Consider the following 24,189-nt stretch of genomic DNA (forward strand, 5'->3'; position numbering starts at 1 on the left):
CACAATGATGTGTTGACATGGTCATATGATTTTGTGAAATTTGACAAGGCAAGATTTTTTTTTCCTAAAGAGCTCCTCTCTCCATAATTTAAACTCAGGCCCCACAAAATTTCGACTCATCCCAAGTGGGATAATAGACACATATACATGTACATCCTTTCATTGATTTTATTGATTATAGTGTTATCTAGAACAGTGGTTCTCAAACTTTAATATGTTGATAAATCAATTAATCTTTTAAAACTCTAGTATGTTTCTGTATTTCTGGGTTGGGTCTAACACTATGCATTTCTAACAATCTCCCATGTGTTGCTGATTTTGCTTGCCCATGACCACATTTTGAATAGCAAGAATCAGGGGCGCCTGGGTGGCTCAGTCATTAAGCGTCTGCCTTCGGCTCAGGGCATGATCCCAGTGTTCTGCTGGGAGCCTGCTTCTTCCTCTCCCACTCCTCCTGCTTGTGTTCCCTCTCTCGCTGGCTGTCTCTATGTCAAATAAATAAATAAAATCTTAAAAAAAAAAATGAATAGCAAGAATCACCTTTCCTTTAACAGTAACAATATTTTGAACACAAAGAACTTTGGTTTGAAGGAGTATAATCCTTCTTTCCTGAACTTTAAATGTCTGGGGAGTTAAAGACAGAGACAGCTCAGAGGCCATCAATAAAGAATCTCCAAACTTCATTCTTTTTCAATAGTTTCCTGCATCCAGCCCTCAAATTTAAAAAGGAAAACATTGCTTCTCTTTCACGTCATACTTTGAGTAGCTGCCAGCGTGGAGCAAACCTGGCTGATCTTACTCCCTCATCCTGCTTCCTGACTTCCTTGGTTGGAGTTCCTTAATGTCCACACACAGTCTCACTTAGCTCACCACTCATATGACTTCCTGAGTTGCCTCAAATCCAGATGGTTCTGAGAGGACGAAAGCAGTGTAAGAGAAGTAACAAGGGTGTCACCCATTCCTGCTTTGTTCACCACTTCATTTTTTCCCACATCAATGCCTGATGCCAAGTCTGTAGTCACTCAAATTCCACGAAGGTGCATATTTCCATCTTGTGCCCTGGAATGTGTGGATGCATTTTCTTATGTCTCCTCCCAGTTCCTCATCAGGGCTGCCTGCTTCTACCTATCTGCTGAGGTAATATTAATTCCTAAAGCTACATGAATAAAGGTTGTTTGGGGAAGCAATTAGTTTCCCTTTATTTTCTAGGCTCTTACATGGTTTATCCACTCATCGCATTTGCTTTTAGAATTGGAGTTTAATGAAGAAAAACTTTAATATGATCTGCTGATTCTTCATCTTCATTAAATGAAATTGTTATCTTACAGAAATATTTCCTTGTGTCTTTGTTTTTAGGTTGGCGTTGTAAACGGTATGGTCACCGAACAGGCGACAAAGAATGTCCCTTTTTTATCAAAGGCAACCAAAAGTTAGAACAGTTCAGAGTAGTAAGTAGAACCCCACCTTGTCAATTTACATCTTTCAGAAATAGTGAATATTAATGAAACAGGCAGTAATCAGTGAACTGGAAGTTCACATAAAATACATTCCCAGAACCTTTTTGGCCAGAGTATCTGGTGTTGACTACATCTCTTATTAAATTACATTTGTGTGACAGTTAACAAAAAACTAACTTTTTATTAAAGTGTTATTTGTTTATACATTGGAAATAATGATTCTTTTTCTAAAGCAGGCTTTGTTATTCATTCAATCACTTGTTTTAACTTACATAAAAAATCATGTTTCATAACTAAAATTAGAGTTTTAGTTTTCCAGTCTTTAAATTATAAGCTAGAAGTGTATATATAAATTATATATGCTCTTTAGTTGACAGTAAGATAGAAATATCATTTCCTCAGTTTATTTTAATAGAGTCATCTCCTAAAGGTGTTAATTTACCACTTAGTAACTTCTGCCAAGTGAAATATGCCACTGTCTAGATATACGGAGGTTATCAGCCTATAACAAACTGGGGCCAACATTCACTAAAGTTTTTAAGACATTTAAAACATTGTGGGGCACCTGGGTCTTTCAGTTGATTAAGCGTCTGCCTTCAGCTCAGGTCATGATCCCAGGGTCCTGGGACTGAGCCCCACATCCAGCCTCCTGCTCAGCCCCCTGCTAATGCTCTCTCTGTCTCTCAAGTAAATAAATCTTTAAAAAAAAAAAAAGATGTTTAAAACATTGTGGTTTTATTTTAATAATCTGGAGTAATTATTTTTGATCACTCATCCACTTCTAGGTGGAATGTCAGTTTTTACAATATTATATAAAATATAGTTTGGTGATAAATCTCAAAAACTTTGAAGATATTCATTTTTGGGGGCTCAGAAATCCCACTTAAGGGTAAGAATATAAAAGAACATCAATATATGCACAACTGTTTATGAATAAGGATATGTATATATAAGGATAACTCTTATATGATTGAAACAATAGAAACTAAAGATAAGTGGGAAACAACAGTTTAACATATCAACATAAATTTCTGTAACATGCAAATTAGTCATTAGAAATCATTATTTATATTTTTTGAGATTTTATTTTTAAATAATCTTTACATCCAACCAGGGGCCTGAACTCACGACCCTGAGATCAAGAGTCGCATGCTCTCCTGACTGAGCTAGCCAGGCACCCCAGGAATTATGTTTTAGAAGATGTAATGTCATGGGAAAATGTTCACAAAGACATAAGTGAAAAACAATAGAGTTGTGTATATAAGAGGATTATAATTTTTCATAAATTATTAATAATGATTGAAAGAAAGAGATCAAATGTTAATAGTAATTATCCCCATGTAGGGAGGTAATAGGGTTTTTTTAAAGACTTATTTATTTTTGAGAGAAAGAGAGTGTGCATGCATGTGCACACAAGTTGGGGGAGGGACAGAGGGAGAGAATCTTCAAGCAGACTCCCTGCTGAGTGTGGAATCCAGTGCAGGGCTCAGTCTTATAACCCATAAGATCATGACCTGAGTGGAAACCAAGACTTGGACGCTCAACTGACTGAGCCCCCAAGGGCCCCAGTAGGTTTTTGTTTGTTTTGTGGGGCTTGAACTTATGACCCTGAGATTGAGACCTGAGCTGAGATCCAGAGTTGATTGACACTTAGGTGCCCCACTTAGGACACTTAGGACACCCAGGTGCCCCACTTGTTTTTCGTAATATTATCTCTTGGTCATCTTTCCAAACAGAACAAAGAGAATTACCTCAATATTTCTACCTTGGATATTTCATGATTCTGCCATAGTTTATGTTCTCCTATAAAGGATATTTAATTTATTTAAAATTATGTAAATTATAATCTATATATTTCTAATTAGAAAATCTTTTGTTACAGCCTCAGTGGGTTTGCAGTGATAGAAACCCTTAGAATGGATTAGAACATGTTAAATAAAAAATTATACCAAATAGGAAAAAAACCTGGTTTCAGTGAAATATGGATTTAATTTTTATTTAACTGATAGTCCATGGAGCCTAATGCAACCTTAACCTTTTCTCATTCTAAAGGCACATGAAGATCCCATGTATGACATCATACGAGAGAATAAAAGACATGAGAAGGATGTAAGGTGAGATGGTCCTGGTGATGATACCCTCTTAAAGTCTGAAATTATATAAAGTTGGAAACACCCGTTCCAGTATGAGATGAGTGGTTTGGTAACTATGGTACTTCAATTGTGAACTATTAGGAAGGCAGGAGTCATCACGGGAAAGGCCAGTGGGTGGGGAATGGGCAGGCCAGCCTCGTTCCACTTGGGTTAGCTTAAAGCAGTGGGCTTGGCCCCACCTGCTTACACCACTGATAGTCGATGTTGGCAAGTGTAACTTAGTTTATCTTCTTCAGTGTCTTTACAGATCTGAGCTATTGTTAAAGATTATCCTTAGACATGAATAAAGATAGGGTGAAGAAAGCAGAGAGTTTGTTTTTCTCAAACTGGTTACACGGAGTTCTAATTGTTAAGGAGGTAGATTACCTAGTATGAACTTGAGCGGTTGTGGGTGGTTGGGGGGCGGTGATGAAGGAAAGGAGACATCTGTTTGAAGTTACATAGTAAGGACTGAGAAACATGCAGAAATAGTTAGGACAGGAAAAGAATACAGAATGGCTTGTACACCAGTTACAGCACAGTCCTATCAAAGAGGCACAGGTGTGGACAAGAATGGGGAAAACTTGCAGAAATAAAAATAAGTGCTGTCTTCAGTAAGGTAGTGATTCATGATGTTTTTTACCCTCACTGCTGCTCTTATATCATTTTTATCTATCTTATTTTTGAGTTAAATTTGGTTCTTTGGTTAATCTTCTATGTTTAGGATACAGCAGTTGAAACAGTTACTGGAGGATTCTACCTCTGATGAGGATGGGAGCAGTTCCAGTTCCTCAGCATGTAAAGAGAAACACAAGAAAAAGAAGAAGAAAGAAAAGCATAAGAAAAGGAAGAAAGAAAAGAAGAAGAAGAAGAAACGAAAGCATAAGTCTTCCAAGTCAAATGAGAGTTCAGACTCGGACTGACAACGACTTGACTCGTTCAACATTCTCTTCTCACAAATCAGACGCTGTGGCCAAAGACCAGAGGATGTGGAATCGGGGAGGACTAGGAGAGAGCCGCCTAGAGAGCAGGGTATTTGGTGTCACGCGTGTGAATTCTCACCTGCCTTCCAGCAAAGATGTGACCCCAGGAGGGTGAGTTGTACTTTCCCAGGTGCTAGCTCTGGACAGCGGCTGATTTCAGGCCGGAGAGCTTTGTTCAGCGTTGTCCTCCCCTGATGCCTACAGTCTGTGATTCCTTCGAGCTGCCCCCGCCAGGGTGGCCGGACTGGGCATGAGTCTCTGAGGAAGCTCCAGGTGCTGCTGCAGCCTTCCCGTCCCCAGGGCGCTACTTAGTTCCCAGAGACTTCAGGTTTGACTTTTCTCTGTTGTCCAGGATAATAAAAGCTCATTACTTTATTTATTTAAAAAATATTCATTAATTTATTTTTGAATCATAATATATTTACATGGTCCAAATTTAAAAGGTATGTAAGGTTTGTTTAATCAGGAAAAATCTTCCTTTTCTCTCCCCCAGCCACTCAGTTCCCTTCCCCAATGGTTAATGTTACCAATTTCTTGTGAAGTCATCCAGAAATATTTATGTATAATAGAAAAAAATTTTTTCTCTCTTTTTAGCATACTGTAAACATTTGCACGATTTTGTTTTCATTTTTTGACTGAACAGTGTAAAGCATGTTGGGCCTTCCTGCACTCAAAAGATCCATGTTCATAAACCCCTGGCATGCTTGCTTGAGCTTTTTTTTTGGAGGAGTGAGACACACCTACACATTGAAAAATCATGTATTTAACTTGATTAGGCCTTATTGCTATTTTCACATGACTATTATTATTTCCAGAATAGGAGATTCAGAAAAATTATAAGGATGTAGTGATTACTGTACTGGGTCAGCTACCCACATCCCCAAATACATCTTCATCTTGTTAGCTAAGCACAGCCCACCTGAGAAGTTGTCGCTTTGTGCCGCAGCTGAGGCAGCTCGGCAGGTCGGAGTGGTGCCTGTAGCTGGGGGAGGGTGTCTGTTCTTTGCTGAGCCAAAGTGGAGCCAGATCTTGCTCAGGAGCAAGTGTCCCTCCCTCTCCACCAGTGTCTGTTGCTGCTTTCATCATTCAGGGTCCCAGGAACACATTATTCCTACTTCCGGCCACTTTCCCTTTGGATTCCCCCCCTTTTTTTAAATTTTATTTAAAAAAATTTTTTTAAAGATTTTATGTATTTGATAGAGAGAGAGAGAGAGAGAGAGAGAGAGAGACAGCTCGCTTGTGTGAGCACATGAATGGGGGAAGAGGCAGAGGGAGAGGGAGAAGCAGACTCCCCGCTGAGCAGGGAGCCCCACATGGGGCCCATCCTAGGACCCTGGGATCATGACCTGAGCTTAAGGCAGATGCACACTTAACCGACTGAGCCACCGAGGTGCCCCAGATTCCCTGCTCTTTAAAGAATAAGTGATGCAGGCCAGGTTGACTCCTTTTGCAGCTCTCTTCAGTTAGTGCCCCTAGTCTTGGCCTTCGAAAATTTATCTCAGTAAAACAGTTGGCCCAGATTGGAATGGCCAGGATTTGTCATTTCTGAAAACTATAAGGCCAGTAAATTCAGCCATGTCTTACATAGTTCAGCATGCAGCAGGAAATTCTCCTTCCAGGAATTTTCTTCCTCCTGCAGGAAACTCGTTCGTCATAAACCTATTCGATGACAATATGGGAGAATAATATAGATGAGCCTCAAACTTATGGAGCAGCAAAATCACCTGGGGTGGTTGTTAAAACAAATTCCTGTGTCATAACTCCTAGAATTTTAGAATTTCTGATTTACTAGGTCTGGAGTGGACTGGAAAATTTCCAGTTGTGTGACAAGTGTCCAAGCGATGCTGACACTGTTGGTCTGGGGGCCAGACTTGGAGAACCACTGCTCTAAATGTTAAACCTCTTCCTGAAGCCTTCCTCCACTTCCTGCTTTAATTGAAATCTTGTGGGGCACCTAGGTGGCTCAGTTGGTTAAGCACCTGCCTTCAGCTCAGTTCATGATCTCAGGGTCCTGGGATCGATTTCCGCATCAGGCTCCCTGCTCAGCGGGGAGCCTGCTTCTCCCTCTCTATCTCCCCCACTCATGCTCTCTCTCACTTTCACTTTCTCTCTCTCTCTTGCAAATAAATAAAATTAAAAAAAAAAAAAAATCTTGCCATCTACTGCATGTAACCCTTGCAAGTTAATTCCTGTCTCTTCTCTCTCACCCCAGGTTTCTCTGTCTACTGTTTCTGGCCTAGGTTCCGTGGTCCTTTACTTTAGTCTGTCATATCCCTTGACCTATAGTCCTTTTGCCCAATTTACCCAGAAGAACCTCAAACTAACCTCTTCCTCCTCTGCTCCAGCTCCCAGACTGCTGAGCCTATAAAGCTGATCAATCAAAGGTCTTCATCCTAAAATCTCTCCTTTCAGTCTCAGTACTCTCCAGTCCTATTTAGGAAAGGAAGAGAAGTCACCAGACCTCCTTCTACCAAGGTATCTATCAACTTGTCATTGTGGTTGTGGTAGGGAGAATTATAAAATAGCCTCCAATTTTTTTTGCCAAATCTGTAAACTGTTACTATAAGGGATTTTACTCCCATGATTAGATTATACTACACAACTGATCTTTTCAAAGGGTGCAGGGGTGTAAGGCATGGCCTCTTACCCCAGTTGAGACAACTCTGCAGGATCATTGCAGCTCTGAAGCTCCCAGTGGGATTTTGGCTAAGGTCTTTGTTGTTACTGCATCACATCCATACTTCCTCCCTATACTTAATCATGCTTTCTTTGCCCCTTCAGAGGTTTTATTCCCTGTGGCACTCCCCACTAAATTTCCTGCACACAAATCTTTATGTAGAGTCTGACCCTAAGGAACTCGGTGTGCCAGAGGGTACAATAACCGTTTGGGAAAATGAAAGGGAAGGTGTTGTCGGGATGTACCCTTCATCTTGGACTTGTTTTCACACTTATGCTTGGCTTCTCATCTAGCCTCTAGAATAAAGGTAAGACTTTGGGAAGGATTACAACGCAGGCACAGTGTTCATTGGACCAGTCCTCTTTTTGTGCTTGCTCTTCCATATTACTGGCGTTAATAGTTAATACTCCCAGTAGCCAAAGAGCCCCAGTTCTGGTCCATTTAAGTGTCTTGAGTTAGTTCACCCACAACACTTGAAACTCATTTCACAGGTGTCAAAAAAGTGATCAGATTCAACTCACACTAACATATTAATAGAAAACCACACTCTTTAATCTTCGCATGGGGATTTATACGTAAATGAATCAGATTGTTGGAATTTGAATCAGAATCATTGGTGGGGAGTTAGAGTAGTGGAATGCCTTCCTGGTTCCCAGATAAGCAAGGAAGTTGGATTATATGGACTCAAGTCTTCTTTATTGTTCATTTACTCCAGCTAATGCATTCCTACCTCAGCCTTCCCACTTCAGTTATGTTCTGGGCTTGGAATGATGGTGGGAACAGTGACAAGGCCAAAACTGTTCATCTAAATTGACACTAAGCCATTCATTCACAAATATTTGAGTGCATATGATGTGCTAGGCTCTAATTATTCCATGGAGCTACTATAGCCCTAAGGAATGCATGGTCTCAAGGGTGAAAACATTGTTAACTGTCCTGACATGTCATGTCATGGGCTACAAAAGTGAAAATGCAGGTGTTACTAAAACACACAGGAGAATCCCATACTCCAGCTGTGGGTGGGGACAGGCATCAGAGATATTTTCCTAGAGTATCTACCCAGTCTTTTAGGTAGGGGTTAGGAAGGAGGTAAGTCACAAACCTTATCATAAGACCAGCTTTAGAAACTGTATTATCTTTTGCTTGCCTTTTTGCATCTCATCTGAAAACATGCAGTGCTATCACTTTGTACCATCTCCTTAAAATCCATCTTGAGAGTTAAATTTGTTACCACAGGAAGTTAAAAATACAGTTGAAAAATATAAAAATAGAGTAAACAAATATAGTTAACTCATCACTGGGCAACTCAGAGGCAACATTTAGTAAACCCATCCATAGGTATCAAAATATTGTTCATACGATCACCCAGGAAGCCCTTCCAGGAAGCAACCCAGCCTTTCCACATCTGCCCTGTTCTTACAAATAACCTTAAGGACAGCCTTCATCCACATATAAACATTTTGGCACCTAGTCACAGACTTAACCGTACCATTTATTGGGAAAAGACTTGTTCTACAAATTGACCATTTAGGTTGTAGTTTCTGAGTATAAGGAGTTCGTTTCTCTTGTTTCTATGAGTGTACACCGAAATAAGTAACATATACTACAACCCACCAATGGACATACCAATCAGTGGAGCTACTATAAGCCTGGTTTCCATTTATAAAAAATAAATAAGGTACCATCTCTATCATCAGGGTAGTGCTTGCTGATGGGGAATCCTTCATCTTTTTTATTCTGTCCTCAACTCACCATCCTTTCCCCATGTTTAAAGTTCCCGGGAGATTACCAGACAGTAATACACCTGGCAGAAGTATTCATGAACGATCCAACTCTTTTGGTGGTGTTACCAGTGATGTGGCCATTTTGAGAGGGAAGAAAATGCTTGAGAATCACACACACATGCAATTGAATTTATTTGCTGTTTTAGTTCTTTTAATTCCAAAGGCTTTACAATGACATTTTCTTTTTTTTGTGTAACTGCTTTCTCACTTCAAATCAAGGGACGATCCTGTGTTCTAAGCCATCATGATGATGTACTGTTCAGCTCTTCTATGTAGCTGGAACACAGCAATTTGTTTCCTATGAAATAACAACAGAATAAAAGAGTTCCTTAAATTAGCTGTCTAACAAACTCAAGATATACAGAGAATCATTACTAATATCTTTAGTTTTCATCTTTAGCATAAAGTTAAAAGTCTTAACATTTTGCCTGAGCATGATTATCAGTCTTTTCTTATGACCACTGTGGGCAGGAATGGCACCTTGAAAGGGCCAGTAACTGCTTGGCTCCCTGACACCCCAGGCCCAGGGGTTGACGGTGTGGCAGGGATACTCAACACCAAGACTCAGTGTGAAGAGAAGCCTGTTATGCTACTAGTCCCTTAAGGGAGACCCTGACCTTCCAGTCCTCAGCTCTACCACCTCCAAACTGGGAAGGACACTTTGATAAGCCACCAGGATAACTCACAAAATCCCATATAACCCACAACAGACTACCATTAACAGCGCTGGGAATTAAACGTGGAAAACCGGCATCAAAATGACATTCCACAGAACGGAAAGGCTTTGGCTCCAACCTACGTGTAAGCGAGGATCTATAGATCTCAGGTCTATTACCCAGTCACAATGCTGCCATTTTTCACTGCCCACAAGCAGTGTTAGTTTTGGAGGGCGGAACATGCACTGCGTACGAAACCCCAAGCAAACCCCTAAAAGCCATCATGAAACCCAAACTGGACACAGGATAGATACCAACCTCTGTACCTTCTGTCTGTTTCCTAAGCTTTACAGCACCTGCCTCGAATCTGTTTGAAACTTTGTAAGGTAGCTCGGTTTTCCATCTCTCACAGTTACCCGAAGGAAGAAGTGATTCATACATTAAATAACTCAAGTTGCTTAAAAACCAAGGGAAAAAAATCAAAAACACACCCTACACACAAAATCTATTATTCAAGATACTATTCTGTATCATTCTACAGTCCTTAGCAGAAAAAAAAAATCAAAATAATAGACACAATCTAGACAATTCGGCCTGAAAATTATCATCTTAACTGTGTAAGAGTAAATTAAAGTTATCTTCTTCACAGGGCTGTGATAGGATGGAAAAAACTGATTCCTACACACTGATGAGAAATGACAGCAGAGGCAAATGAGACTTTGAGAAGACTAAAGGTAAGATGGACAGTGTTTTGGTTTAGGAGCTAAGACTGGAACTTAATTAAATTTCCCCCGGGGGCCCTTATGCATCCCACTCGTCACTTACCTGCTACATTTCATTTTTGCACCGCAGGTATATTCATCCCCCAGGCTCCACTTTGGGGCCTTCCCACTCACTTGAGCATCCTCCCTAAACATAGTGTGGTCTAAACTCAAGCTTCAACCAGGTGTGCATGACCTGCTTGTCCAGTCCTCCTATCGACAACCACATAGTAAAGCAAAACAACTTCCCTTCCCAAGTTTACTTTTCAATGGATGTTATCATTTTCTTTAGGTATTCAAGTTCAAACCCCAGCCTTTTTTTTCTTAATCAGTTTTGTTAATGGATTCTCTGAGATGTGTATCTTTTACCCCCATGTGAGTTAGGACCCTCATCACTTTATATCCAATGTTCATTTAAACTGACTTTATACTGGGTTTTCAGCCACACAGACACACTTCAAATTCTTCCTACACTGTACTGCCAGCTGAAGATGCCTTCAGAGCACATTTCTTCCTGTCCTTTCTCTTTCAGTTTGCTTTTGGCACCTCCTTATCGCCTACAGGACAAAAAGCTAACAAAGGAAAATTTCTACTATTTTAGCCCATTCTGCCCAACCCACTTGCCCAACTCATCACAGGTCTCCCCTCTGGCTGGCTGATCTCAGCCTCAATCCCTGAAACACACTTGACCTGCCCTGGCTGCCCACCGGAGCTCATGCTACTGTCTCCATTCTCACTCCACACCACAGCCCCCAAATTTGTAGCAAAATTCACCACCTCCACATGGACTGCCCTTTCTCAGCAACTCCACCTAGATCTATGTCCATGACTCGTTTCTCTCTCCACTCCCCTGTCCTTTACCACCACCTAGCTCTCCATCATCTCCTACAGCTCTGTTTCAAATTACATCACAATTTCCTGGAATGCAGGAGCTCAAACCTGGGATCTCTGCCAATCCTACAAACATGGGCACCTACGGTTGTTTAAGAACATACTTTCAAAATGGAGAAATACTGTTGATCTAGGGCTGCCTGTGCATCCAGGACCCAGTATGGAATCACCACAGACAACCAAAGAGGATGAGCCCATTAGTCACTTACATTGCCACGGCTTGTGGGAGGCTGTCTTGGACTCCAGTCCCTCCTGCTTGGCCATGGTACGTTCCCCTCGGAACCTGCCATCCTGTCCTGTCACGTTGCATACTGTAGGGATGCTCTTGTATTCTCCAAGCTTTACCCTATACTTATTTCTGGTGGGCCACACGATAAGCTGGGGAGGGAGAGAGCACTCAGGTGGCATCCTGATGATCCTGCCAGCCTTGCGATAAATCCTTCCTTTGGAAGATGTCACAGGGCCCAGCGGACTAACTTCTTCAAAGAGGCATTCTATCTCATACATTTCACCTTCAGCTTCCTCTTCCAACTCACAGTCTTCTGAATCCTTGGGAAGTACAGTGTTCAAGACAGCAGTTTTCTTCAATAAGTAGACCGTGTTCCCACTTGAGAAGTTGCTCAGGGATTTCTGCTTCCTGCCTTTCACGGTTTTTTTACTCTTTGCATACTTTTTGAAGTTCTCACGATCTTCCTCCTCAATCTCCTCATTCATGGTCATTTCTTCTTCATCTGTGCTCCGTTTCCCGCTCCTGATGGTCTTTCTCCGCGATCCCTTAGTTTTGCAGTCTGGTGAGGACTCTTCATCTTTGGAAGGCATTTGCTCAGGGGATTTCTCCAGCTCTGCATCCTGCCACCAGCTCCCATCACATTGAATCCCTTCATCCACGCCCCTGCTGTTCATCTGGGCCAAGCAGGCAGGGCTAGGAACATACTTTGAATAGCTGTCCCTCTCTACCACCTCATCCATTTCCCCACACCTGACCGCCTCTTCTTCTGCTGCCCTTCTGCTTTGCGGTGAGGACTCAGGTGATTTCTCATGCTCTGCATCCAGCCATCGGCTCATATCACACTGGATGCCTTCAACCTGGGCCAAGGGGTTAGGGGGAGGGACATAATTCTCAGGGTAGCTGTTGCTCTCTACCACTTCACCTTTGTCCACTTTCACAGGGAGGCCACGGCCCCCACTACCATTGTCTGGCATGCTTTCCCCAAAGCTAATGGGACTCCGGGATTTGGATTGTAGGCTCAGGTCCTCCACGGCTTTATTTCTGGAATAGACTGGCCTTTCCTGCTGGAGCTTATTGCCATCTCCAGAAGACTGGCACAGACTGGTGTTCAGGGTTTCCTGGATTTCATCTCTGTCTTTTGCTTCATCTGGAGAGGACACGAACTGGGGACCAGCTGCATAGCCTTTTTCTTTACCCAAGTTCATGTCCATGATGGAGCCCGACTTTACCTCCTCCTCACGTCTTACGTCATGACACTGCTCCGACCAGATGGTGCTTTCTTCATCTTTACACGTAATGCCGTCTGCACCCTCCTGACAGTTATGAAGCACACTTCCACTCTCAGGGGAGCTCTGTGAAATCCCACCGTGCTGCACCATGATGTCTGGCATGGCTTTACCGTAAGCTAGGTCGTACAAACGGATAGTTTCCTTCAAAGTCTTCCAGAACTGTGTTACAGGGGATCCTTTGCTCTGTTCTAGCCTCATCTTCCCTTCCTCAGATGCAAAGTTGACTTGAGGTGATGTTCTATACAGGGTGTTAGGAGCAGGGCTCTCACCATGTAGCTGCTGCTTCTGGGCAACAGAAGACAAAACCCCATCTATTGCTTCAGGAATGTTGTCAGTTTCTGTGTCAATATGAGAAGTCGGGATACTGGTCACCATATCACCTTCTGAGTAGGTGTCTTGTTTCCGGGTCCTGTTTTCAGCCTGATGAGGTTCAGTCTGAGTCTCTTTCGTTTTCATTGTCTTTCCATAGCCACTACACTGCCGGAACTGTGCTGTGTTACAAAACATAGGTCTCCGGTTAAGTGCAGTGGGCAACGGGGACTGAGGGATGAGGAAGCCAGGAGACTCACCGAGTACCACTGAATATGGAAAATACAGACTTCCATTTCTGAAACCTAGGAAGAGAACGCAGTAGTTAGCCACTCTGTCTCCGCAGCCAGTCACAACATTCAGCCAGTAGGCAGCCATGCGGCTACACCAACTGGTAGAATATGCAGTTTCTTCCACGCCAGTTGGTAGCTACTGGCCCCCACTTCTCCCTGGATGTCCTCAGGATTCGACAAGGGAAAGGGCAGTGACCAGAACTTGGGGCCTCTGGAACCCTCCTTCACCACTAGAGCAGGCATCTGTTCTCATTGCTCGGTTGCCAGGCCATCAGAGAGTCAGCGTATTATGAATCACCCCTACTTAGTAGTGACTCTTTCAGCGAGACCTAGCACCCACTAAGCATAATTCAGGATCGTTGTGGCTGAGGAAAGAATAATTGTGTCAGCTCTTCTAGAGCAACGAAGACAAAAGTTCTTTGTAAGTACAAGCCTTTCTAAAGCTGTTCATTCAGCACTATTCATTCACAGACACACACACACACACACACACACACACACACACACATCTTCTCCCTTCTCCCATTTTCCTCTCTTTAGGGGTAAACAGGGCAATGGTGCCAATAATTCCAGAAACATTACTGTCATACATATTCATGTGGGGAAAGACATTTGATTTTGCAAGAGAGATTTATACCATTGATAAATGAAGTTAAGATAAAACTTCTACTTAGTATATAAAAGGAATAATTATATTCAGATCAGTGTTCATCAGGCAATTTACTCAATATTAAGGTTGATCTTATGAACTCGATTTCACTGTTTAAGACTGCATCAAAAGGCTTCTTGGACCTGGCCTAATGTATGTATACATAAAAGTATATGGGTTTCTTTTTTTATAGAAAGGAAGCAGACAAGTCTCAGCTTGGACTTCAGCATTGTCTACAGAGGTTAGAAACCAACAGAATGAAGTTCATGAGTCAGACAGCTTCCTCCATACATGTTGTACTATATCATACAATGGACTAAAGTACCTTAATGCAGGTCCCTGCCACTAGCGTCCACCCCAGGACCCTATTCAACCACCCACTGCAAAAACATAGAGGTGTTAGAGTTGTTATTTTGTTCCTCACTAATCAGCAAAATCTTTGGCTACTCTATGTAATACCTTCCCTCTTCTGCTACTATGGATAGGACTTTAAGTCATCTCCACGTTTTTAAGCTCAGTAACTACTACTAGTAAATTCCTTGACCCATCTCTGTGACATTCACAGGTCTGTAATCCATACTAGTTCCAGAATTATCTATCCATCCATCTTTCTTTCTTTCTTTCCTTTCTTTTCTTTCTTTTTTTTTTTTTTTTTTAAGATTTATTTATTTGACAGAGAGACAGCCAGTGAGAGAGGGAACACAGCAGGGAAGAGGGAGAGGAAGAAGCAGGCTCCCAGCCGAGGAGCCCGATGTGGGACTCGATCCTGGAACGCCAGGATCACGCCCTGAGCCGAAGGCAGATGCTTAACGACTGCGCTACTCAGGCGCCCCTCTTTCTTTTCTTTCTTTCTCCCTCTCTCTTTTCTTTCTCCCTCCCTCTCTTTCCTTTCTCCCTCTTCCTCCCTCCTCCCTCCCCCTCTCTCCCTCTCTCTCCCCTTCTCCCTATCTCTCTCTCTCTTTGGAAGTAATCTCTATACCCAATGTGGGGCTTGAACTCAAAACCCTGAGATGATTCAAGAGTGGGATGCTCTCCCAACTGAGCCAGCCAGGCACCCCCAGCATTATCTTTCTGACTCAAATGTGACCCCTCACTCGAGAGACAGTATTTGAAGTAATTTGAAGTATTGTCACTGCCAGTCAGGAAATGAGGAACAATGACCACCTTCTTTAGGATGCTGTAAAAGCCCTCATTATCTGATTTGTCACTCTATCATCTCACTTTCCCACTAAGCCTATATGCTATAGCCATATGTGGGTTCCCTTACAGGCTAATTTCTCTTCACTTTTGTGGGACATCCTCCTTCCCTACTTCTTCTACTGCTACAAAACCTTTTGTTTTTTAAGTGGAAATCTTGCCTTTTGTGACAATAGATGGACTTTGAAGGCATTTTTCTAAGAGAAGTTGGACAGAGAAAGACAAATACCATATCATCTCACTTCTATGTAAAATCTAGAAAAGATGAACTCAGAAACAGTAAAATAGTGGTTACCAGGGGCTGGGTGGTGGGGTTAATGGGGAAATGTTGGCCAATGGCAAGAGAAAACAAATTCATCTTGTTATACGAAGGAGGGTACTGAGGCAAAGAGAATTTAATATTGATTCAAAATCAGCCTATTTATAAAAGCATGAATTTGGCCCTCTATTTCAGTTGTGCAACTATGTGTACTGCATGTCTAATTAATGTTAGAAGCTGGTAGAGTTTCTGATTGTATGTAAGAAGAATATGTAAAAAGTTTGGAAGTCAGTTACTCTGAACAAAGTAAAAAGCTCAACTGAACAATCAAGAATTCTTCCCAGATTCTTCACAGGTTACAGGGCAAAGTGGTATCCCCAATGTTGTAGAGATATGTGAATGCAGACAAGGACAATTTACAGGAGCACAAACCCAAAAGATAAAAAGTCCATGGCAACTAGTAGTAGGGTAGGGAAACCTGAACTGTTATTGACAAATTGCAGGCTCAGGATGAACAAATCTGAGAGTTAAAAAACTTCAAGGGGACCCATTCATAAAGAACCCTCCCCCCACAACTTGTTTTCAGTTTTATCTATAGTAGCTAAATCAGTTTCTTATAATAAATCTAGGAAAAGAAATCCTATAGGAAGAGTGGGGAAGAGAAACCACTGTGGCATACACAAGGAGAACTCTATTTCTACCAACACTGGACCTCAAGACAAGCTAGTTAACCAGAGCCTAATTGATAAGGGAGTAGGCAAATACTTATCTCAAATGCACCCTAACCACCCTTCCCTATCCAATGGGAGGAAGAAGGTGAAGTACATGTATAGTTCATAGTCCAAAGGCACAATCTCACTAAAAAACTGAGACCTAAAATCACAGTCCTTCCATAACCATAGGACTATGATCCCTGTCCCACCTCCACAACTTAATATGTCACTAAAGGCCTATTTAGAGCAGTTCCTTTTATCCAGTACAGAATGCCTGGCAATCAAGAAAACATTACAAGATACACTAAAAGGCAAAACCTGTGTTGTCTGCAAAAAAATTCACTTTCAATATAAAGACAGGAATGAAAAGTAAGTGCATGGAGAAAGATGTTCTGTGCTAATACTAATCAAAAAAACAGTGGACAAGCTGTATTTCTTTCAGAAAGAACAGACTTCAGAGCAAGGAAAGTGATCAGGGATAGAGAATGGCATTACATGAAACATCAATTCTTCATTGAAACATAATCCCTAAAGTGTGTGCCCTTAACAAAGGGTGAAACTATGGGAGGCAAAAAGTGATAGAACTGCAAGGAGAAACAGAATGATCTACTATTCCTACTGGGAGACTTTAACACCCCTCTATCAGAATAGGACAGATGCAGTGGGTAAAAAAATCAGTAAGGACGGCTGAACTAAACAGCACCTTTAACCAGCTGGAAATAACTGACATCCACAGACTACCTCATCAAACAGAATACACATCTCATACCCACAAGGAACATGCACCAAGATAGTTCATACCATGGGCCAAAAAACATTTCTACAAATAAAAAAGATTATTAATCATACTGTGTCTGCTCTTAGCCTAGAACTGAGTATAGAAAACAAAGATAGCTGTAAAATTCCCAAATCCTTAGAGATTAAATACACTGCTAAATAACACTGAATCAATGAAGAAATCTCAGGAGAAATTTGAAAAGATTTTGAACTAAATGAAATAGAACTTCTCAAAATGTGTTGGATGGCATGGAAGCAGTGCTTAGAGGGAAAATTTACAAAATTAAAAAGTTCTGAAAATCAATCAGATAGCCTCTAACTTAGGAAACTAGAAAATGAAACACAAATTAAATCCAAAGAGTAAGAAAATAAAAATTAAAGCAGAATTAATAAAATTGACAACAGAGGGGGCGCCTGGGTGGCACAGCGGTTAAGCGTCTGCCTTCGGCTCAGGGCGTGATCCCGGCGTTATGGGATCGAGCCCCACATCAGGCTCCTCCGCTATGAGCCTGCTTCTTCCTCTCCCACTTCCCCTGCTTGTGTTCCCTCTCTCGCTGGCTGTCTCTATCTCTGTCGAATAAATAAACAAAATCTTTAAAATAAATAAATAAATAAATAAATAAATAAATAAATAAATAAAATAAAATAAAATAGACAACAGAAAATCAATAGAAAAAAAAAACCCAAAAAGCTGGTTCATTGAAAAGATCAATAAAGTTGATAAGCCTCCAGCCTGCTTACTGAGTTTAAAGAAAAAAAAAAAAAAAGGAAGACACAAATAACTAATATCAGAAATGAAAGAGGGTGCATCACTACAGATCCCAGGGACAGTAAAAAGATGGGAAGGAATACTATGAACTCTATTATCACAACTCTCAGAACCTACAAAAAATGGACAAATTCCTTGAAAGATAAAGTTGATCAGACTCATATAGGTAGAAATGGACATCTGCATAGATCTTTATGTATTAAAGAAAATTAATCAATTAACTGATAACCTTCCAGAACAGAAAGCGCCGGGCCCAGAAGGGCTCACTGGTGAAGTCGACCAAACACCTAAGAAATTACAAATAGGTCAATATAGGATAGACTAGAGACCACACACAGACCCATATAAATATAATCAACCAGTGTTTGACAAAGGAGCAAAGACAATACAATGGAGCAAAGATAGTTTTTTTAACAAATCATCCTAGAACTGGACATACACATGCAAAAAGTGATCCTAGACACAGACCTTACAACAAACACCCTTCACAAAAATTAACTCAAAATGGACCACAGACCTCCACGTAAAATACGGAAACTATAAGACCTAGAAGATAACACAAGAGAAAACCTAGATGTCCTTGGGTACAGTGATGACTTCTTAGACAAAATACTGGTGGCATACATGATCCATGCAAGGAAGAACTGATAAACTGACCATCAAAATTTAAAACTCTCCAAAAGATACTGATACTGTCAACTGAATGAAAAGTCACAGATTGGGAGAAAATATAAATATATACTTGATAAAGGACTGTTACCCAAAATATACAAAGACCCCTTAAAATATTAAAAAAATAACCCAATTTAAAAAGAGGCTGTAGACCTTAACGGACACCTCATCAAAAGAAATACAGACAAACCTTGCCAAATAAACATATGAAAACATGCTCCACATCATATTCATCAGGGAAATGCAAATTAGAGCAATGAGATACTATACAAGTACCAGAATGGCTGAAATCCTGAACATTGACAACACCTAATGCTGGTGAGGATCTGCAGCAACAGGAACTCTGATTGCTAGTGGAAATGCAAGATGGTACAAATGCAAAATGATATAAAATAGGGTGAAAGGAAGAAAGTTTGGCAGTTTCTTGCAAAACTAAACATATTCCAAAACTTGGGAGAAACGGAGATATCCTTCAGTAGATGAGTGGATCTATAAATGTCATAATTGAGACAATGGAATATTATTCAGCAGTAAAAACAAATGAGTTATCAAGTAACAAAAAGATATAAGGAAACTTAACATGGGTATTACTATGTAGAAGATGCCAATCTGAAAAAACTATATACTATATGATTCCAATGATACAGCTTTCTGGAATAAGCAAAGCTATGGAGCCGGTAAAAAGATAAGTGGTTGCCCGGGGTTAGGGAGAATGGAGGCATGAATAGGCAAAGGATTTTTAGGGTAGTGAAACTATTCAATATAGTATTATAATGATGGATATCTTTCATGATGTATTTATCCAAAACCACAGAACATACAGCCCTAAGAGCACACCCTAATGTAAGCTTTGGGTGAAATGTACCATTGTAGGTTCACTGATTATAACAAATAAACCACACTGGTGAGGGATGTTGATAATGGGAGAGGTTATGCATGATGAAGGGTATATGGGAAATCTTCCTGCCTTCTGCTCCATTTTGCTGTGAACCGAAAGTTGCTCTAAAAAATAAAGCCTACTAAATACAGGTAGAGATCCTTGAATATGCATAGAATACATCCAGAAAGATACCCAAATCACTGGCAGTATTTTCTGCCTCGGGGAGACTGGGAAAAGGGATTAAGAGGGAAAGACTTCACTTCTTGCTCGTATACTATTTTAATTTTTAGCCCATGCATTTGGTTAGTTTTTCAGTAAAAAAAAATGATGTAAGCCAGTTTCAAGTGTAGAGATGCTCTGTTTTCATAGAATAGTCACACCTCTCATTCTGAATAATTCCTAGTCAAAATGACTAGGTACAAAATAAACCACAATAATCTGCCCTGTAGGTTAATATAACCAGGATGCTTTGAGTGCACTTGCTCAACTGAACTCATGTTATATTCCCTGAAGGAACATCTTTACAACCTTGGCTATGACAGACATGCTGTTTAATACACAATTTCATCAAGCTATTTAACAAGTTCAATACATTCCTCTCATTTCCTACTTAACTAACTCTATCAAAAAATGATGTAAATTATCTTCAGTCAACATCTTTCTGTACTGGCATCCATTCTTCTCTTGGAAATAGGTCTTTCAAGCTCCTTTGAAAAAGGAGAGACCTTCTCTGTCCCAGTGGAATCTGACAGGCTCATACCACCTTTAACAGGGGGCATATGACCTAGACTGGTCAAGGAGACTAGTCCATCTTCCTGGCTTGGTAAGTAGAACAAGGATGACATGTGACAAAGCCAAACCACAAGGAATCAGCTTTGGAACTCTTGTTGAAATTACTGGAGGAGAAGGCTCTTCTCTGGGACCCCTAACCATAAAATCATTACAGGCCCACAAATGCTGTAACCGTCTTTGCCACTTTGAAATGGCTGAGAATGAGGTCAATACAGAGAAAGTCAAAGCCTAGGAAAAAACAAAACTAAATAAAGGGATATAGATTCTAATATGGATTATGTCTTTGGAGTCCCTATTTAGCCAGCCTGAAGTGGTACTTTCTTGGAATTCTTGGTTGCACAAGACAGTAAATCGTACAAACTTTTTTTTCCACTAAAATCTCTGAGTTAGGTTGCAATTAAAACAAACAAGCAAACAAACAATGCAGATCTTATTCCTACTCCCAGTACTCACCACTTTAATTCTCCTAAACCACAACTCTCAGGACAAATATTTTAAACCTTAAGGTGAATTGCATGAAAAAAGTGCACAAGTATAGGATCTCAGCCTTTTAATTCAAGTTCAAGATACAATATGCATTTCTTTCTCTCAGGAATTTCCCACCCTCTGACCTCAAGAGTTTTCCTCATACAATTCCTTCATCTGAACCATTCCAAAATCCCATTTCAACATCTGTATTAATTAGGGGTCTCCAGAGAAACAAAGCTAATGGAATGTTTATATATAAACATTTCTTTAAGAACTAGCTCATGTGGAGGTACAAGTCCAAAATATGTCAGGTAGGCAGTCTTGCTGGAGACACAGTGAGGAGCTGAAGTCCATCGGTCATATACTGGCAAAATTCCTCATTGCTCAGACTGCAATTTTAAAATGGCTGCCACTAGGAGTTTCTTGGACTAAAGATTCTACTACTTAGCTGGGATCAGTGATTGATGGACTCAAAAGCAGTCCTTATCACACCTAGTTTTCTCCTTGGAAAACAGCTGCATTAAGATACACAACATACTTTATCTATAACAGGGTACGCTGAAGAATAGATTTAACATTATCTTTGCTACTGGAGGCATGAGAAGGAAGAATCACTCCATCGATTCTTCCGCTCTGCCTAAAGCCCCCTCCCACCCTGTAATGCATGAAATCCTAGGGGGTCTACCTCCCAAACATTTAAGCCTCATCATTCTTCTCCCAAAGTACTTTCTTGACCTCACCAGGACAGCTTTTAGAATCTTTAGGCCTTGCAGAAAAAATTATAGGGACTAGGAGCTCTAAGGTGCCTCCACCAGACTGGTCTCATAACATAAAATTTTGGTTTGACTCCTATGTAACTCTGGGCAAGTCCAGGACTCTGATCCGCAGTTCCCTCATTTGTGAAACACATACAGCAATAGTACCTAGCTCATGGGGCTGTTGAGGTCAAATGAGAGAACCTACTTCCAGTATTTGGCAGAGTAACTGGCATATAGGTAGAATTCAAATTTTACCTATTAAGGTGAACTTCAAACACTGGCCCTGTGTGCTGCCATAATCTCTTTTGTGTCAGGACAGGGTGAGGAAAGGGAAGTCATGGATTAAGGTATTAGAAACTGTCAGGCATTGCTTTAGGGGGAGGGTCCCTAACCCCACTGAACTTGGATTTCTTACCTGCCCCAGGAACAGAGAATGGATTATAGGTGGGATTCTGGTACCAGGGACTCGGGTACGGCTGCTGGCCCATGGCGTGCACATAAAAAAAGGGTCTGGCGTTACCACCCTCAAAATGTGCGTTGTTTTCTGAAGAAGTGTTCATTTTCTAGGCTGAAAAACAGGTGTTCATGTTTAGGAAAGGACAGTGACACTCAGCGCTGTATACTGCCATGAAGGCAGAAATCATCCTAGTTCCCTTTCAGAACCCCAAGCCTGAGTGGCAGGGTTCCACCTTTTCTTCCCGCTCGCTGGGTTCGGGGACACAGGGCTGCACTGCATCGAAGACCCGGGCAGTGCTGCCCACAGGTAGGGCCGCATCTTGCCCCAGCAAGTCTCAGCTCCCCGAGCAGCAGCAGCAAAGGAAGACTGAGGCCTGGGAGGCCAAGAGGGAAGCTGCGCGGTGCCTGGAGCGCGACGGCCTGAGCCCAAGTGCTGCACTGGAGCGCGGCTTGCGCCCGGGCCTGCAGGCACTGGTCCTCCGCCTCGCAGGCGTGCCTACCCGGCCCCCTCCCCAGTCTAGAGGAGCATCCCCTGAACCCAGGGTCTCCTTACCCCACGGCTCACACGCCCCTCCCTGTCCCAGAAGCCAGTCTACTCCGCTCCCTCGGGACCCGCAGCCCGCACACCCACCTGCTCCAAACCAATCTCCGCGACCTGGAGAGTCTCTGGCACCTGGGGCCCTGGTTCCGGGCTTTATATGCTCAGTGGACATGGGCACGTGTTGCCTGTTGCGCAGGCGCCGCCCTCCCGCAGATGGCCCGCGCATGCGCTCTGGGTGAGGTCCTCGGCCAGGCTGCTCCGCCCGAAGGCACCTGAGGAAGCTCTGAGTAGTTTTCCGCACCATGCCAGCTCCAGTGCGTGGACACGCAGGTGTCGGTGCTTCCAGAGGACGGGTCAGTCCCTGTCCCCCTCGCTCTCCCGCCGTGCCCCTTCCATTTGAGTGTGTTCAGTTAGGACAGCTTATGTCCCCTCCTCTGAGCTCCTGGTGTCCTTCCTTCCTCGGGCCGAAGGCCTCTGACCCTGAGGGAGAGGAGCTGACCGAGGAGAAGACGAGAGGAAGGAGGCGGCCAGCCCGGACAGTGCAGGCCTGAGAGGAGGCGATTCTCGAAGGAGGGGCGCTCCAGCCTGCTTCCCGCTGAGGCGAGTGCAAAGCAGGGGTGCAGAGGCTCTGGCAGTTAGGGCGCCATTGGTTGGCAGAGTGAGGGACAGAGCGCCTGGGGAAGTCGTCTGTGAGCTGGTAGGTGGGCAGTTTGAGGGAGAGGCGGGCACACCCGGACTCCGCTTTTCTTCTGCACGTGGGAGAAAGGAAAGGCTTGTAGGAGAGTAGTTCACGGGAGTCGTGGGCTTGGAAGGAGGATTGTGAATTTTTTGTTTTGTTTTTTAAAGAGAGAGATTTTGGTATCATCATGGCCAGAATGGACAGGCGGGGAGATGTTACTTATAGTGGAGAGAGAAGGGATCTTAGGAAGATGTTCTGAGGAAGCACAAGGCAAGGTTGGCCAAGCCTGGTTGCAATGCCTTGCCTTGGACAGAAGTTACTGAGGTGAGAAGGAAAGGGAGTCCTGAAGGGATTCAGTGCTTTAGCATCTGATGACCTTGATTTTTTCAATGGAGAGCAGGAGTAAGACTTGCAGGGAGCACTGAAAATTTGGGAGGACTATTTTTATTACCAGGTAGAAATTGTGTTTGAGCAGAAATAGTGGTGCCTGAAACTGGGTAAAAGTTTTGCTTTCACATGGAGAAGTCTGGAGGTATGGCATCCATCCAGCGCTGGTCTGGAAGCTCGTTGCTGTCACATAGAACCCAATCTCCTCTCTTTCTGCTCTGCCATCCTTAGCAATGGTTTCCATCTTCAAATTGCCACGTGTTTCAAGATGCTTGTTCCAGAGAGAAAGCAGGGAGTTGAGAGAGGAAAGGGTAAAAAAGAGCACAAAAGTTACACAGCAGCTTCTCTCTGTCATCAGTTTTGCTTTTAAGGAGCTTTACTAGAAGACCTATGCAACTTCAGATTATACCACTTTGGCTTCCCATGGCTGAAATGTAGTTGTTTTAGCTGGGCGTATTGCTACTTGAAATAAATTGAGATGCTTTGACTGTGGAAGAAAATGGGTATTAATTGAGTTGACAACTAACAATGTCTGCCATACTGCAGGGAAGAGAAAAAGTAGTCATCTACAGATGTGCAGAAGGACTGCTGGTAGAGTTGCGGGCTGACCTAGAGTGAGGATCAGTAATTTGTATCGTCCCTCATCTGCAGTGGTATGTCACTTGTTCAGTCATATTTCAGTTGCTTAGGAGAGACATTGAACGATTGGATGGATCAAGGACTAGTTTTGC

General features: G+C 42.2%; 2 protein-coding genes across 4 annotated transcripts in view; one reads left to right on the forward strand and one right to left on the reverse strand.

Annotated features, from left to right (window-relative positions):
- LOC123789087 (retinitis pigmentosa 9 protein) overlaps positions 1 to 24,189 on the forward strand; it is a 38,398-nt gene that overhangs the window by 9,703 nt on the left and 4,506 nt on the right. The window contains exons 4-8 of one of the 3 annotated variants that reach the window (XM_087860915.1): positions 1,357 to 1,448; positions 3,510 to 3,571; positions 4,314 to 4,683; positions 10,339 to 10,423; positions 14,304 to 14,827. In XM_087860915.1, coding sequence (XP_087717041.1) covers positions 1,357 to 1,448; positions 3,510 to 3,571; positions 4,314 to 4,512 — 353 coding nt within the window. In that variant the 3' untranslated portion in view covers positions 4,513 to 4,683; positions 10,339 to 10,423; positions 14,304 to 14,827. Of the gene's footprint in view, positions 1 to 1,356; positions 1,449 to 3,509; positions 3,572 to 4,313; positions 7,048 to 10,338; positions 10,424 to 14,303; positions 14,828 to 24,189 lie in introns of those variants that run through there. The other 2 variants (XM_087860914.1, XM_087860917.1) reach the window with 2 other exon arrangements.
- On the reverse strand, positions 9,211 to 22,683 carry LOC148110375 (uncharacterized). Its single transcript, XM_087860913.1, has 4 exons — positions 22,483 to 22,683; positions 21,811 to 21,963; positions 11,551 to 13,473; positions 9,211 to 9,331 (listed from the first exon to the last, which is right to left on the reverse strand). Coding segments are annotated over exons 2-4 (2,070 nt in total). The 5' UTR covers positions 21,956 to 21,963; positions 22,483 to 22,683; the 3' UTR covers positions 9,211 to 9,329.

Source organism: Ursus americanus, chromosome 3 (assembly GCF_024610735.1).
Source record: "Ursus americanus isolate L20-20 chromosome 3, mUrsAme1.1.p, whole genome shotgun sequence".
Taxonomy (NCBI): domain Eukaryota; kingdom Metazoa; phylum Chordata; class Mammalia; order Carnivora; family Ursidae; genus Ursus; species Ursus americanus.

Coding starts and splice junctions, on each gene's coding strand:
- LOC148110375 (XM_087860913.1), bottom strand. CDS start 21,955: ATGAACACTTCTTCAGAAAACAACGCACATTTTGAGGGTGGTAACGCC. Junction 13,474..21,810: donor ATTCTCTGTTCCTGGGGCAG/GTAAGAAATCCA, acceptor TTCTCTTCCTAG/GTTTCAGAAATGGAAGTCTG.